The sequence below is a fragment of the Emys orbicularis genome, chromosome 4, assembly GCF_028017835.1.
Source record: "Emys orbicularis isolate rEmyOrb1 chromosome 4, rEmyOrb1.hap1, whole genome shotgun sequence".
NCBI classification, from domain to species: Eukaryota; Metazoa; Chordata; order Testudines; family Emydidae; genus Emys; species Emys orbicularis.
Window position 1 is genome coordinate 69,438,412 of NC_088686.1, and position 14,120 is coordinate 69,452,531.

General features: G+C 42.9%; 1 protein-coding gene across 1 annotated transcript in view; it reads left to right on the forward strand.

Annotated features, from left to right (window-relative positions):
* Window positions 1-13,175, forward strand: part of LOC135877596 (cytochrome c oxidase assembly protein COX16 homolog, mitochondrial) — a 78,649-nt gene extending 65,474 nt beyond the window's left edge. Inside the window, 1 exon segment of the mRNA XM_065403092.1 lies at window positions 12,815-13,175. Within this exon segment, the coding sequence (XP_065259164.1) occupies window positions 12,815-12,931 (117 nt within the window). The 3' untranslated portion in view covers window positions 12,932-13,175.
* Window positions 13,176-14,120: the final 945 nt, after the last annotated feature.

Below are 14,120 nucleotides of genomic sequence, written 5' to 3' on the forward strand. Positions count from 1 at the left end.
AAGTGTGTGAAAACCAGACTATAGGAAATAACACTTGTGACGTTGCACCCCATAATTCTTTATAGAAATATGCTTACGAATGTGTAGATGACATAACTGGAATGTGCTTTATGCTACATATGCCATGTAACATATCTCTGTAAAGGTTCTGATCTACTGAATATATTCATCCTATTTGTATGCATGTGTTTTTTTCGTATTCAAAGTTATGAATATTGGCTGTGTACTTATTTAAGTAGCCTTAGTAAAGCATTTGGTCAGCTTCTTGAGAAAGGAATGTGCAAATTAAGTGCCCAATCAAGAAACACTTAACTGACAATGGATCTTGGAAGACTCCAATCCACATAAGTCTTCCTGGAGCCATTCAAGATAGCATGTGGGCAATGGCTGCTGCCTGTAAAAACTGAGTCATGCATGGACATGTGACTCCAAAACTCTATCTTGGAGCTGGATTTTACATAGGAGAGAGGAGGGGGTCTCCACCCACAAGAGAGTCTATTTAAGCCCCTGAGAGACCCTTCATTTTGTCTTCAGCTGGCTCAAGAGATAGGTATCCTTTGGGGGTGGAGAGACTAATAGAAACTGGAACAAAGGACAGTAACCACGGGGGTGTGAGTGATTGCTGGTCCCAGACTAGAAGGAGGCTAGTCTGTAAAAGAGGCTTATTGGAACATCTGAGGGTGAGATTTTATCTGTATTCAGCTTCTTACTGTATTAGGCTTAGACTTGCGTGTTTTGTTTTATTTTGCTTGGTAATTCACTTATTACTTGGAACCACTTAAATCCTACTTTTTGTATTTAATAAAATCACTTTTTTATTTATTACTTAACCCAGAGTATGAATACCTGGGGGGGGGAAACAGCTGTGCATAGCTCTCTATCAATGTTATAGAGGGCGAACAGTTTATGAGTTTACTCTGTATAAAGCTTTATACAGGGTAAAATGGATTTATTTAGGGTTTGGATCCCATTGGGAGCTGGGTGTCTGAGTTTTGGAGACAGGAACACTTCTTAACCTGTTTTCAGTTTAGCCTGCAGCTTTTGAGGGACCTGGTTCAGACCTGGGTCTGAGTTTGTAACAAGCTAGCGTGTCTGGCTCAAACTGGCAAGGTTCTGGAGTCCCAAGCTGGCAGGGAAAACAGGTTAGAAGTAGTCTCAGCACATTAGATGGCAGTTCCAAGGGGGTTTCTGTGATCCAACCCATCACAACACCGATTATATTTTTGATGAAAAAGATGTTGTACTTTATAGTGACAATTAGGAACACGGGAGTATAAAGTAGTTAGTAAGAGCATTCAGTTGTAGGGAATCCCAGTTGCTGATGAGGGGAGTGGATCGTGCAGGGTTCCCCCCTGCTCCCCAACACACACAAATTAATCCCACTTACTGTGGGAATTGAATGTTCTGTGAGTTCGTTCATTCATAAGGGTTGGGCCTGGTTAGTGCTTAGGTTGGGAAACTGTTGTGGTAAGTCAAGGTGCTTCAGGAAGTGTACAGTAGTTGGTGATATAGTCCATAGCACTCTCCCCTGGGTCAGTACAGAGCCAGTGTCTCAGTATAGTGCTCAGGTGCACTGTGCTGCTCAAAGTGCCATTTTACAGCTGTGTCATAACTCCCCACCCCAAAGTCCTGACCCCCTTTTCTAACAAAAGGGACTGTAACCAAATCCCACTTTAGGTAATTGCATTCTTCCTTCCTAAATTCCCTCTATAGCTCCAATTCTTGTATAGAGTTAAATGGCTGCCTGGTTCCATCCCAGATGTGGCTACAAAGGTGAAATGATTGCAGTATCCTTTTGGATCCCTCAGAAAGAAAGATACAATTTATTTGCAAGCAATATTTATTTATTTATTTTATTTTATTTACTTATTCCACATCCTGCACAGCTTGAGGGTGCCACCCAGAAATCTGCCTGAAAAAAGAACGTCCTGGGGGAAAGGAGCAGTGTTACCAGCCTTATCAAATAAAAAAACAGAATTTTTGCCAAAATGAAGAAACAAGAGGTGGCATGGAATGGTTCAGATTTATTTTATATTTTTTTCCCAGGCATTTGCTCAGAAACACAAAGCAAAAGGTGGGCATTGGCGTCACTGAAGAAATAATTTATAGCTGGAGGAATTGAAGCTGCTGTGTTGCATCCGGCCAAAATCAGAATTACTAACAGAGACAAAACCTTTCTGTTTTGGGACTATAAATTGCCTAGCAAGCTCCTGGAAGAGATGAGTGGAAAATCTGCAGGAGAGTGTGGATAAGAGACAGAGAGCTAACTAAAAAGACTCAGTGTGAGCACTGCCTAAACCAACAGCTGGTCTATAAACAGTAACATCTGAGAAACAGAAAGTGCAGTTTACAAATATAGAGGGGTGGATCGGTTTCTAAGTTATATCTGCTACGTGGGTTTTTTAATTTTTTCTTTTCAAAGCTCTTAATGGCCTAACTGTAGGCTATATTTAAGCCCCTTCATTTTCAGTTTAAACCGATTTTTACCAAAAAATTCTGGGGTTTTACAAAAAGTAGTATTCATTTTTTTTCTGATTTTCACCCTACTTTTGTAGTATTCAAATATATAAAAAGTAACTTGTTTTATTAGGAAAATACATATTGCATGAGATAGATGTATTATGATAATAATTAGTCTGGGTGTATATGCAAAGTTGCCTGTTGAAGTAAGGCTATGTATTAGTCTATACACACAATAAACAAGCAGGCATGCACGCAAGGTCTGAAGTGCATGCACATCTGAACATACTAATGAATCTCACGCCCACCACGTACACATTTCAGGCTTTTATCAGATAACGGTTTAAAGATTTGACACACTAAAATGGGAAGAAAACAAAAATCTGTATCAGAGTACGTTTCAGAACACCGGAAGTATTTGAAAGTTTTTAAAAAACACACAGGAGGCAAGGATGGAGTTGAGTGTATGTGCTGCAAATGGTGTGGCCCAATTATAAAATGTAAATATTTATAGGCTAATAGTTCTAAGTCTACAACAGTAAACTCTTTATTCAAATGAAAAGTTCTATTTGGGGATTAGAGATACATTGTTTTCATAAACTCAGAGGGGGCATTGTGTTTTGAGTTCTGTAGCAAACCACATTGATCGAATGGAATTCAAAGCATTAATCTACTGAATACTTTTTTCCCCGTCTTTCCGTCCATCAAAATAAACCCCGATATTTACCCCCAAAAATTAATAGTTTTTTGTACTGATTTTTTACCTGCTTTTGTTGTTGTGGTAATGAACACTGATAAATTCCTGGGGAAATTTAAAATAAAAACTGAAAATGAAGGGCCCTAGCTATATTCGAGATCTGTTCCTTGAGCCTTGTCTTATGGGAGCCTGTATTCTGACATGACAGTTTTTAGGGATGCCACCATCATGTATTAGTTTGGCAAGTAATCACCTCTTGCTATGGTGGCTCCTTGGCTCACTCCTTGACATGCATCTCAGCCCTTCCCTTCCGCTTGCCAGAAGCCCCTGGAAACTTTTATATTACAAAAAATTTCAGAGGTTAAACCTCCTGGTAGCACTCATATGTGAAATGTTTCCCTTTCTTCTTCCTCCCTAGTAGTATATCTTCTGTTTTTAGTATATAAATTTGAAAGAGTGTTTTTTAGTTAATTATTTGTATTGCATCAGTGCCTGGAGATCAGGGATTGGGACTCATTGTGCTAGGCATTGTACACACACACAATGAAAAGATGGTCACTGCCTCAAAGAGCTTACAGTCAAAGCAAGATAAAGGAGCAGGTCTTCTCCCTGGTGCCCACCCTGACAAATTCAGCTGACTGCAGGGGCCCTCTATAGAGGGAAGTGCTGGAGGAATCTGTATTCCTCTCCCCACCTAGGTCCAGGAGTAGGACCTGAGGTGCTCTGCAGATGTTACTCCATCCATACAAATGTCCCTAGCCCCCATTCTCCTACCGTGCTCATCCTGCAGTGTATGGGGGATGGGGAAAGACCAGAGAAGCTGCACAGCAGGGGAGCCTCACACTTTGGCTGACCCCACCCCAGATCTCAGGGCACATAGCTGCATAGAGAGTACCCATGGAGGTGGACTCCAGGCAGAAAGAGAACACCTCTCAAACGTCTGCCCTGCCGATTCTGCTGGAAGGGGGCCCTTTAAAGTGGTAAAATACTGGCTAGGATTTACTTCTAAAAGTTTTAATACAATATTAAGATGGCAAGATTAAGCACTCAAAAGTAAAGAAATTCCTTAGCCCCGGTGCACCTGCTGTAAATTTTATGGCACATCTCAGTGACAAAGAGCAATACTTCGGTCTCTTTCTGAGCATTTCTAAGGTCTTGTATCTTAATATGCTAACCTTCCATAAACAAGGGAAAGAGGAACAGAAAATATTACATATGTGCATCCTGGCCTAGTTAAGGTTGGAACTCACTGAATTTTCAGTGCTTGTTCTTGCAGACTTAACATTGTGTTAATACTACTATTTTGCTTTTAATTTTCCAGATTTTTTGTTTAAGGAAAGAAGATAATGTAGAAGTAAATGGCCAAGTTCTGTCGGCTTTATTACTGGAGCTTGTGAATTCTTTGAACCAAAAGCAATACAGGAATGGCCTTCTGTCACTGCTGATCTCCTGCCGTGTGCGTGGGTTCTGGGACCCTCTGGGGTGTAGGAGGTGAAACCTCTGGCCAATAGAGTGTGGGGTTAGTTTAAAAATGGAAAGGCTATGTAACCCCACAGATTACTGAGTGCATTAAATACTCTGGCTATTAAATAATTTGGATCTCCATACTACCGTCCATCCAAGGCTCTCAAAGCAATTTACAAATATTAACTAAGCTTTACACACTCCTGTGAAGGAGGGATGTACTGCCCGTATTTGAAAAATGGAGAAATTGATGCACAGAGATAATAAGGCACAGATTGTCAAAGGTATTCAGGCTCTTAATTTCCACTGATTTCAATAGAAGTTAGGAGCCTAAATACTTTTGAGGATCTGGGCCTAAGTGATGTACTCAAGCTCATGTGCCGAGAGTGAGATCCTGTCCCATTGAAGTTAATGGCAAAACTCACATTGCCCTCAGTATCATCAGGATTTCACCACAAGTCTTCAGCAGAGCTGAGAAGAGAACCCAGATCTCTTGGATGCTAAGTTAGTTAAGTGCTTAAACCCCAGACTTAGGCACCTAAGTCCCCGTATTAGGCTCCATCACAATCCACAGAAGTCCCACTGAACCCTGTAGGTGCCTAAACTCACTTAGTATCTAAATGTTCAGGGTAAAAGTTCCCGTAAGTTTGTGCCTCTGGGTATGTGCACTGCTGCTTCCTTCTAGGTGCCCAGTTCCCTATCTCCTATCTAAGACCCACTGCAATTCATGAACCAGGGGAAGATAGGCAGAGGAGCACCTAATGCACTCATTGGCCCAATCTGGTAAGCATGCTGAGAGGCTGCCCACTGGCATGGGTTCCATTCAGAATTGGAGGCCAGGGAAAGAAGTGGTCGTGGTGCCCACCTTATAACTTTTAGCTCAGTAGTTAGAGCACTCCCCCGGAATGTGAGGAAGAAAGGATTTGAACAGGCAAGTGCTCTAACCACTGAGCTGGGGAATATTCTTATGTAGGGCTCCTTCAGTCTCGCCTGTCAAAGCTGTTCTGTGTTGCATATAATTAGTCACAGTGCTGTAACGCTCAGCCGGAGAGTGCAGGAATGACTTTGTAACCTGGTGGACAGGGCACCCATTTGGGAGGTGGGTGACCCAAGGGTCCAGTCCTCCTGCTCCAATAACTCTTTAATTATCTCCCATCAGTATCTTCCACTGGCTATCTGAGTTGGCTCTCTGCCTAGTGTGCTGTCTTTTGTGGATCGCATTCTTAGGCACCCATCTCTTCTCATTCGTTGTCTAGGGAGCATAAGCACCTAACTCGGGCTCTGTGGATTGCAGTGTTGTTCCAGTAATTTTCTAGGTGCCTCACCTAGAAATGCTGTAACGCTTAGCGTCATGCTGCCTAAGTTCCTTTGTGGATCCAGGTCTAAATCCTGTGCTCCAATCCCACAACCATTCTTTCCTTCACTAAATAAAAACCTTACTTCAGACTTTGCATTATCTTTCCTCTCAACTTCTTCAGCCCTTGTCAACTTGCATTATACATGAATAACATAAAACTACAAAGAAACACCCTCTGGTTAAAAAGAATTACTCCATGCAGCTTTCCAGTCTGAGCAGGATTAATCACAGATAATAATTAAATTCAAAGTGATAACCCTTAAATCACTAAACAAATGTGGCAGCAAACTTTTCTAAGGAAAATAAAAAGAGCAAAGAGATTGCATTGTGAAAGCTTTCCTGCAAAAACAGAGCTTCATTAGTGCAATAAGGTGGAGATTTTAAACCCCCATTTTCACTCTGTCCCCCTACATCTATACGTTACAATAGAGTCTTTCATTACACACGCTGTAGCCCCGGAAGTAATTTGTTGCTCTGACACGTACCGAGCTGATTTGATGCAGTTCTCTTCCCTGCTCCTTTTAACTGTGAAGATGCTCCTCTCTTTGTAATCTTTCCATCTTTATCTGAAATTTTACATGCCAGTTACCATAGTGACAGGCAGTAATTGCCCCTTTTGATTTGTTATGTATAGGCATTTCTGGGGTGCTTATCACCAAAGTATCTGAGCACCTCACAAGCCTAATGAAGTAAGCCTCCTAACACCCTTCTCAGAGAGGCAAGTTTTTATTGTCTCGTTTTTACAGGTGAGATAGTGAAGCACAGAGACACTATAGTCACAGCTGTAAATGACCACTGATTTTGGTGGCCAACTTGAAATAACTTGGCCTGATTTTTCAGAGGTGCTGAGAGCTCCCAGGTCCAAATGAATTTTTATTGACTTCAGTTTGCTCTTTGTGGTGTGGAGGCTTGCCCTCTACGGACAACGTATACCCAAACTCACAGGGTAATGATTTTCAAACACCATCAGTCTGGACCAGATTTGAACCAGTGAGCTGGGAGTGAATGATTCCCTAGGCCACTTCCTGTCCCTTATACCATCCAGTATCCCTAATATTGAAACCTGCTTTACAGGAGTCTTATACAAGCAAAATGTGTAGTGAGCAGCTGAATGCTTGTTTAGCCACACCACCTACTCACAGAGCTGCAGCTTTCTTCTAGTTACAGCTTGTCAGCCAAAGACTTTTAAGAGGCATTTTTAGCTGATTTAGAAAGAGAATCCGTAGGTTTGATGTACTACATTGCTCTAACTTTAAACAATTAATTTTCAGTATCCTTTGGGCTATTTGAGACAAGTAGCAAAAGGGATGTCAATCTGATCTGGTTAAATCTCCTTCAGTGATTGACTGTTTAGTGGATTGAATAGTGCAGGGGATTGGTAGCAGAGTAGAGAGCCTTTCACCTCTAGACAGCCAGTTTGTATAGATCTCAAGTTGGGAGTGGCTGAAAGTAGTTTGCCATTTGTATGTGGTACTTCTGTGAAATTAGGGGGTCTCAGTCCTGGTCCTAATGGACAGGTGTCCACATCACAGCTAGCAGTAATTGGCATTCTCAGCAGAAAAGCCAAAGACTGAGTGAACTTGGGGGTTGAGCTACCCTCTCACCCAAAGATGTGGTCCTGCTACATGGTTGTGTGCCAATCTGAGGGAAGCTTGTAATGCCGCTGCCTGTGCTGTTCCTATTCAGTGGACAGAAAGAGGACTTAACTCTTCAGGGTTGTCAGGCTTATTTAAGAAAAATAAAAATAGCACAGTAACAGTTGAAGGCCAAATTCTCTATTGCCCAGCACTGGCGCCGTCATTTACCTCTGTACAAAGTGGGTGTGAAAGGCTCTCACCAGTGTGAGTGAGTGAGTGGAGAGTTCTGGTTTAGTAGAGTTGTACCCACACTTTGCACAGATGTAAATAACTACAGGTGCTAAGCCGTAGAGAATCAGGACTTTTTTCAGGTCCATTTTCATAGCTGATGTTCCTTCTTACCTTTACCTGAATAAAAAAGGACCCCTTTTCTTTTTAAAACTTTTATAACATAATCAGATTTGGGAAATTGTATAGCCTGGCTGTTCTGAAAGTATAACTGATTGGATACATGTCCCTTCTAGACTGATAATAGTTAAGGCTACGTTATTGTCACGGATATTTTTAGTAAAAGTCCCGGACAGGTCAGGGGCAATAATGAAAAATTCACGGAAGCCCGTGACCTGTCTCTGACTTTTACTAAAAATACCCATGAGAAAATGGGTAGCCTGGGCAGCTGGGAGGGGAGGGGCTGGGAGCTCCAGGGTCCCCTCCCACTGCGGCTGTGAGCTGCCCAGGTCCCTTTTGCTGCCCATGGCAGCGGAAATCCTGCCTGCTGCTGGGAGCAGCGGGGGTCCCTCTTGCTACCCGTGGTGGCCGGGAGCTCCATGGATCCCCTCTGCCTCCCGCAGTCCATGGGAACGGTGGGGATTCCCCCTGCCACCAGGTCCCCCCTGCCGCCCACGGGAGCTGGGAGCAGCGGGGGTCCCTCTTGCTGCCCACGGTGGCCAGAAGCGGTGGATCCGCCCTGCTGCATGTCTTTGGAAGTCCTGGATTCCTTGACCTCCATGACTAAATCGCAGCCTTAATAATAGTTGCAGATTCTGCCATGTGTCCTTAAGAAGCTACTCTCCCTAGACTTGCAGTGAGGCATCAAATGAACTCTTTATTGTGAATGTCACAAGCTATTAATGATGTTCATGAATGTAACACCTGAACAAACAAATGTATGGTTTCTCTGTGCATTGATTAGATTTGTAACTCCTTAATTTTAACTGACAAGGATAAACTCAGTTAGTAGACCTCATCAATTGTATAGTTTAATCTACTTATTTACTCTGACTATACTCATCCCTTGTATGTTAAGTCATTCATTATGTAATTCATAATGTCTTTTTCAGGAACCCTGATACCACTAAATTTGGAACAAAGACTACCGAAATATTTTCTCGTTTTCATTTCCTTAGATACTGTACATATTTGAAACACCCTATGCTGTAAGTAACCTTTTGTCTTGAGAGTGACCCCTTCAAAGCCTTCTTAAGGTTTCCAATACTATTGAGTATGACCTTTAGTTAAAGACTATCCTCTATTAGGTATTCTGCTTGTGTTGGTCCCTTAGCTAGTCTCTTCAGATACTGTAAGTTTCACTGAATATATTTCACTTTCAGTAACTGCTTATTGAAAATATCTCTGAACATTTCTAGAGCAGGCATTGTGGATAGAGAATCTAAACTTACAGCTGCACGGTATATGTGTTTTATAAAGTCAGAATGCTTTCCCTTTGTAAAGCACAAGGTTCTTTGCAGTCTATTTTCTTTGAATCTTCCGTTTGAGTCAGGTGTTAAATTCGGTCTCTTGTAATCCAAGTGATGGCTGCTGACGCATGGGATGATGGGGCACCTTCCCTAAACTCCCTCTCCTCCTCCTCCCTAGTCAGTTCAGATTTCTTCCAGTGGAAATGAAAGGCTGGTTAATCACAATTTGAATAAAGTAGCAAGGACAGTTTTCAGGAAGTGCTTATGCTAACTCACTCCACTGTATGAAAAATTCAGCTGCTGCTACCTCATATCAAAAGTCTGGTGAATGTATATGCGTGCACAAGTGTTTTCTGTGGGATCTTGCTTAATTTATTTTGAAATCTGACTAATCTCATTGAGATTTCTTCAAGTTGTAGAAGTGTCATGAAGGTTTTGCATAACATGAACTAATAACAGCAGGCCTGTCCTGTTACAGCTGCCAAATTTTTCTGTGACCCTTTTTCAAGTCCCTCATTGTTTGTCATCCCTATTGACAGTAGGCAAATTAGAATGCAAGCGCTATAGGGCAAGGGTAGTGTCTTCTGGTGTATTTGTAAAGTGCCTATTGCAGTGAGGCCCTGATCCTGAGGCGGGGGTTGGGTCCCACTACAATATGTATCATTAATAAGGCTATGTTTATGTCACGGAGGTCATGGAAATCACAGAATCCGTGACTCCCAGAGACCTCTGTGACATTCTCTGCTTCAGCCCCAGGGCTGCAGGACTCCGGAGCTGACAGCCAGTGGGGCCCTGGGCAGGGTTCTGGTGACAAGCCATAGGAGGCCCCCTGCAAAGTTCCAGTGACAGGTGACAGACTCCTGAGGGGGCCCGCCTCAGGGTTCCAGCAACAGGCAACAGCCTTGTGCGGCAGGAGGGGGACACCTCGGGCAAGCAGCTGGGGTGTTCCGTTTTCTCTTTGGGAAATACGGTCACCCTGCAGCTCCCAGCCGCTGTGGGCGGAGGGGGAACCCCACAGCTCCCAGCCACCACAATGGTGGGGGAAACCATGGAGCTGCAGCAGCAAAAGTCACAGACAGGTCATGGCTTCCATGAATTTTTGTTTATTGCCCGTGACCAGTTCATAAATTTTACTAAAAATAACCATGACAAAATCTTAGCCTTAATTATTAATAATATACAATCTTCTCCACTTCGGTAACACTCGGAATGCCCCCTTGTCCCATCAGTGTGAACCTTTGGGATGATGGTGCAAACTCCCTCACAGGTCTGCTGTTTAGCAGATGTGAAGCTCCAAATTTAGGAACTTACTGACTATAGAGAGTCTGTGCCTAATGGGAAATGGGACTTCCATTTCTCAACTAGCTGCACTGTGAAGAGGTGGGTCAAATTTTGGCCTGGTGTAAACAAGCAGAACTCACATTGTCTTCAGTGGGAGAGGCGCCTGCTTATACCACTATGGGACTTGGTTCAGAATGTGCTATCTCAAGAATAAAGTGTGGAGAATGGGAGGTGGAGAGCAGGGGAAATAACAAACTAAAGTAGATGGTCAAGGAGAAGACGGGATAAGCAGCTACTTCTCCACTATCTGTGTGCATTAAACTAAAGGAAGAGTCAGCGGAGTTTGCTTCCAGCTTGTTTTCAGTAACTGCATTGAAATTAAACTTTGCACTAAAATGCACTGGATACAGAAACTCTCTTGGCTTTTGTCTTTTACTATTGTAGTTCTTTGACATGGGAACTGGAGAGGCTTTAAAAAATAGTTTGCAAAGGTTCTCTAGCTTTTCTATAGCAAGAACTGCAACGTCCTGTGCCAAAATGCTGTCTTGTGTGTTGCTACAACCATACTCCTGGGGGAATCTCAGCATCCCTTTGCCTTCTGCAACAGCAGTACATTGCAGGGGAGGGCAGGAGGGTATTTCTTCTTTTTACCCAGTCACAGAAATGCATGAAGAATCCAGTTGTGGATGCCCTTGAACAGGGGTGCTAGAGGGGGGTGGGGAAAGATCCTGTCTACTCCCCAGAGCACCCGTGTGGGAAATCTAGACATTGTTTAAGTGCTAGGCTGTTTGGCCACTTAACACACCCTGGGCCTGTCTCCACAATGTATTAGTCTGCATTAGAGGGGTGTAAATTCTAGTGTGCACTAGTGTTGATATAAAATTATTCTACTTAACTGCCAGGGGGCAAATTTGTCACGTACACATGGGAGAAAGAAGAAGGGAAAACATCAGCTATAGGTTGTCTTAACTCAGGAAGTTCCTTCGAGAGGAAATGTAGCCAAACTCCAAACCTGGAGACAATGGAACATTCTGTGCCTGCGTCCTGTAGATAACTAACTGCTTGGTTTGCAAAATAACTTAAGGAGGGAGCAAGTAGATGAACAATAAGGGGTCATAAGAGGGGCAGATACATGTAGCTTGCTAATTATGTATGGTAATGATAGCATATTTTGGCCAATCATAGAGCAATAGATTATCATAAGCAACTGCATATAATGCTTTGGTGTAAGTGTTTTCTTTGTTCTTGCTGACTTATGAGCTCGAACCCAATTGCAATTGAAATAAACGGATCGCCCCTCCCGGGGCTCCTTGCTTGATTAGCTGTGCCCGTCTCTCCTTATTCCTCAGCTGGAATGGACAGGAATTTCTATGACAGTGTGTTGCGCACTAACTGGCCCCCATGGACCCTGCTAACATGCACTAACAGTGATTACAGAAATCTGACCACAGCTCATATAGTCCCATTTCAAACAGTTCTAGATTAACACGCACTAAGAAGCTTTTAGTGCATGCCAACAGGGTCCACATGGGCCAATTAGCGTGCAACACGCTAGTGGACACCCCTCAGTGTGGACTAACACACCATATAGACAAGCCCCCCAGCGTATTCCTCACCCCAAAGGGGGACATGGGTAGGTGGGTTGGGAACATGGCTATAGCCCCATCTCCCATTTGTGGCTTCTGGAATTAGGAAGCACATTCTGGAAAGCCGTGCATTCCTCTCTTTTATATGAAAGTAGTATGGAGTGAAGGGGATCATGCTGGTTCAAACTCCCCTGAGGCCATCTGCCCTGCACAGACAGAATACCTCTGGGCACCAATGATCAGACATTGTCTTCCCTCCCCTACCTCCCACAAGAGTAGTTCCTTCTGCAAAAGCCAGGTTTTGGTTGTTCTTTGGCATCTTTCTATACCTCGACACCAGAAATTCCTGCAGTCAAAGGGCTGACCTGAAAAATAGGGTAGTTTAAAAAAAAAAAAAAAGAAAGAAAGAAAAAGTAAAGAAGAGAACCTTTTCTGCCTTGTCCAATGGCTCGCTCTTCCCTAGATATTGAGGAGCAGTTACAGCTACAGTCATTGCAATTAATATATTTCTCTGTTCTTTCTCCTGTCTGTAGACTTTTTTCTCCTATAGAATATCATTTGGTCCTGGGTGAAAGTTAATCAGCCAGTGGATGATGTTACATTTGTGATATAGGAAACAAGCATATTTGGAAGAACTCTATTTAAAGCACTGCACTCATGCCCTAACATAGCTTTATGTTTGTTACTGTTTATAGAAACTGAAAAGCTCTGACTTTGATGACTGGAAGAACGTCAGAGGGCCCCGTCCATGGGAGGATTCCAAGTCTCTTCAAGAGCAGCAGCAGCAAGTTCTTCATTCCAAGCCATCTTGACTGTGTGCGCTCACTCCGGTGTCTTTATAGAATCACTGCTATGCCAATGCCTGGGCTTTCTTGCTTTCTAATCCTGTGTCCAGGGAGAGACATGGGTGGGGAAAAACCAAGTTGACAGGTGGTTTACTTGAGATCAATCTGAGATGAAATGTTAAATAAAGATCTTTGTTCAACTGCATCCATTTGCATAGAAGCCCATAGACCGTGTATATTAATTCTTAATAAAGTTCAGCCCATTCTTTCATTGAGGATGTCAGTGTTTTCCTTCAGTATTTTTAATAGCTACTGGTCAAAATCTTGTGTGGGCTTCAGTGAGGGCTGACATCTAGGAATTCAGCCTGTCAGTAGCACAAGTTGTCACCCTAATGAGAGCGGTGGTTCTGCAGATGGTTCTAGATGCGTGTGACCAGATACATGTTGGTGCAGAGAGCTCCTGTGTGATCTCAGGCTCAAGGCTTTTAAACATGGGAGGTACTCTACAGACTTAAGGAACAGCATGCACATTTTTGGATAATAATGCTCTTGTGTTTTATTTCTAGCACCTCGCCCATACACTAATCAGTTCCAGCAGGTAATGGTTTTAATAACATTCGTTCAGCTGTGGTCAGATTTCTGTAATCACTTTATCGATGTGCTGTTGCGGGCAGCAACTTTCCCTGTGGAACATTTCAGTTTAAATAAGAGCTCTTCCACTTTAGGAGCCTTACTGTTTTTTATGTGAGCTAGCCGAGCAGAGTGGTAGAATCTTCTTGACCCAATATGAGGAGTGCAGAATCTCCCTAGGACTGTTATAATATACATGTATGTGCACATACATATAGATGTAGGGAAACAGTTTACCTGTAATTGGCTTTCTCTATAATCTTCTTTGTGTGAATCTGTACCTTCATGCACTAATATGTAGAAGCTGCTTAGGCAAGTAGTTATGGTAAAGTTTAGAACCTTCTTGCAAAGAATGTCTTTGTAGCTGCTTCTAGGTGGTTCCTTTCAGCCACAATGAATCTCTGTCTAAGGTGTTGCAAAAGACATGTAAAACTCCTCTCCTGGAGAGCTGGCTAGTTAAACATGGGTCAACAGAAGATGCTACTTTCGGAGCACTCCAGAGACAAGTACATGTAAATCTCAAAACTCATCGAGACATGTTCTCTTTAAATCCCTTCCCCAGATAAAGTGTCTAATGCACCTGGAA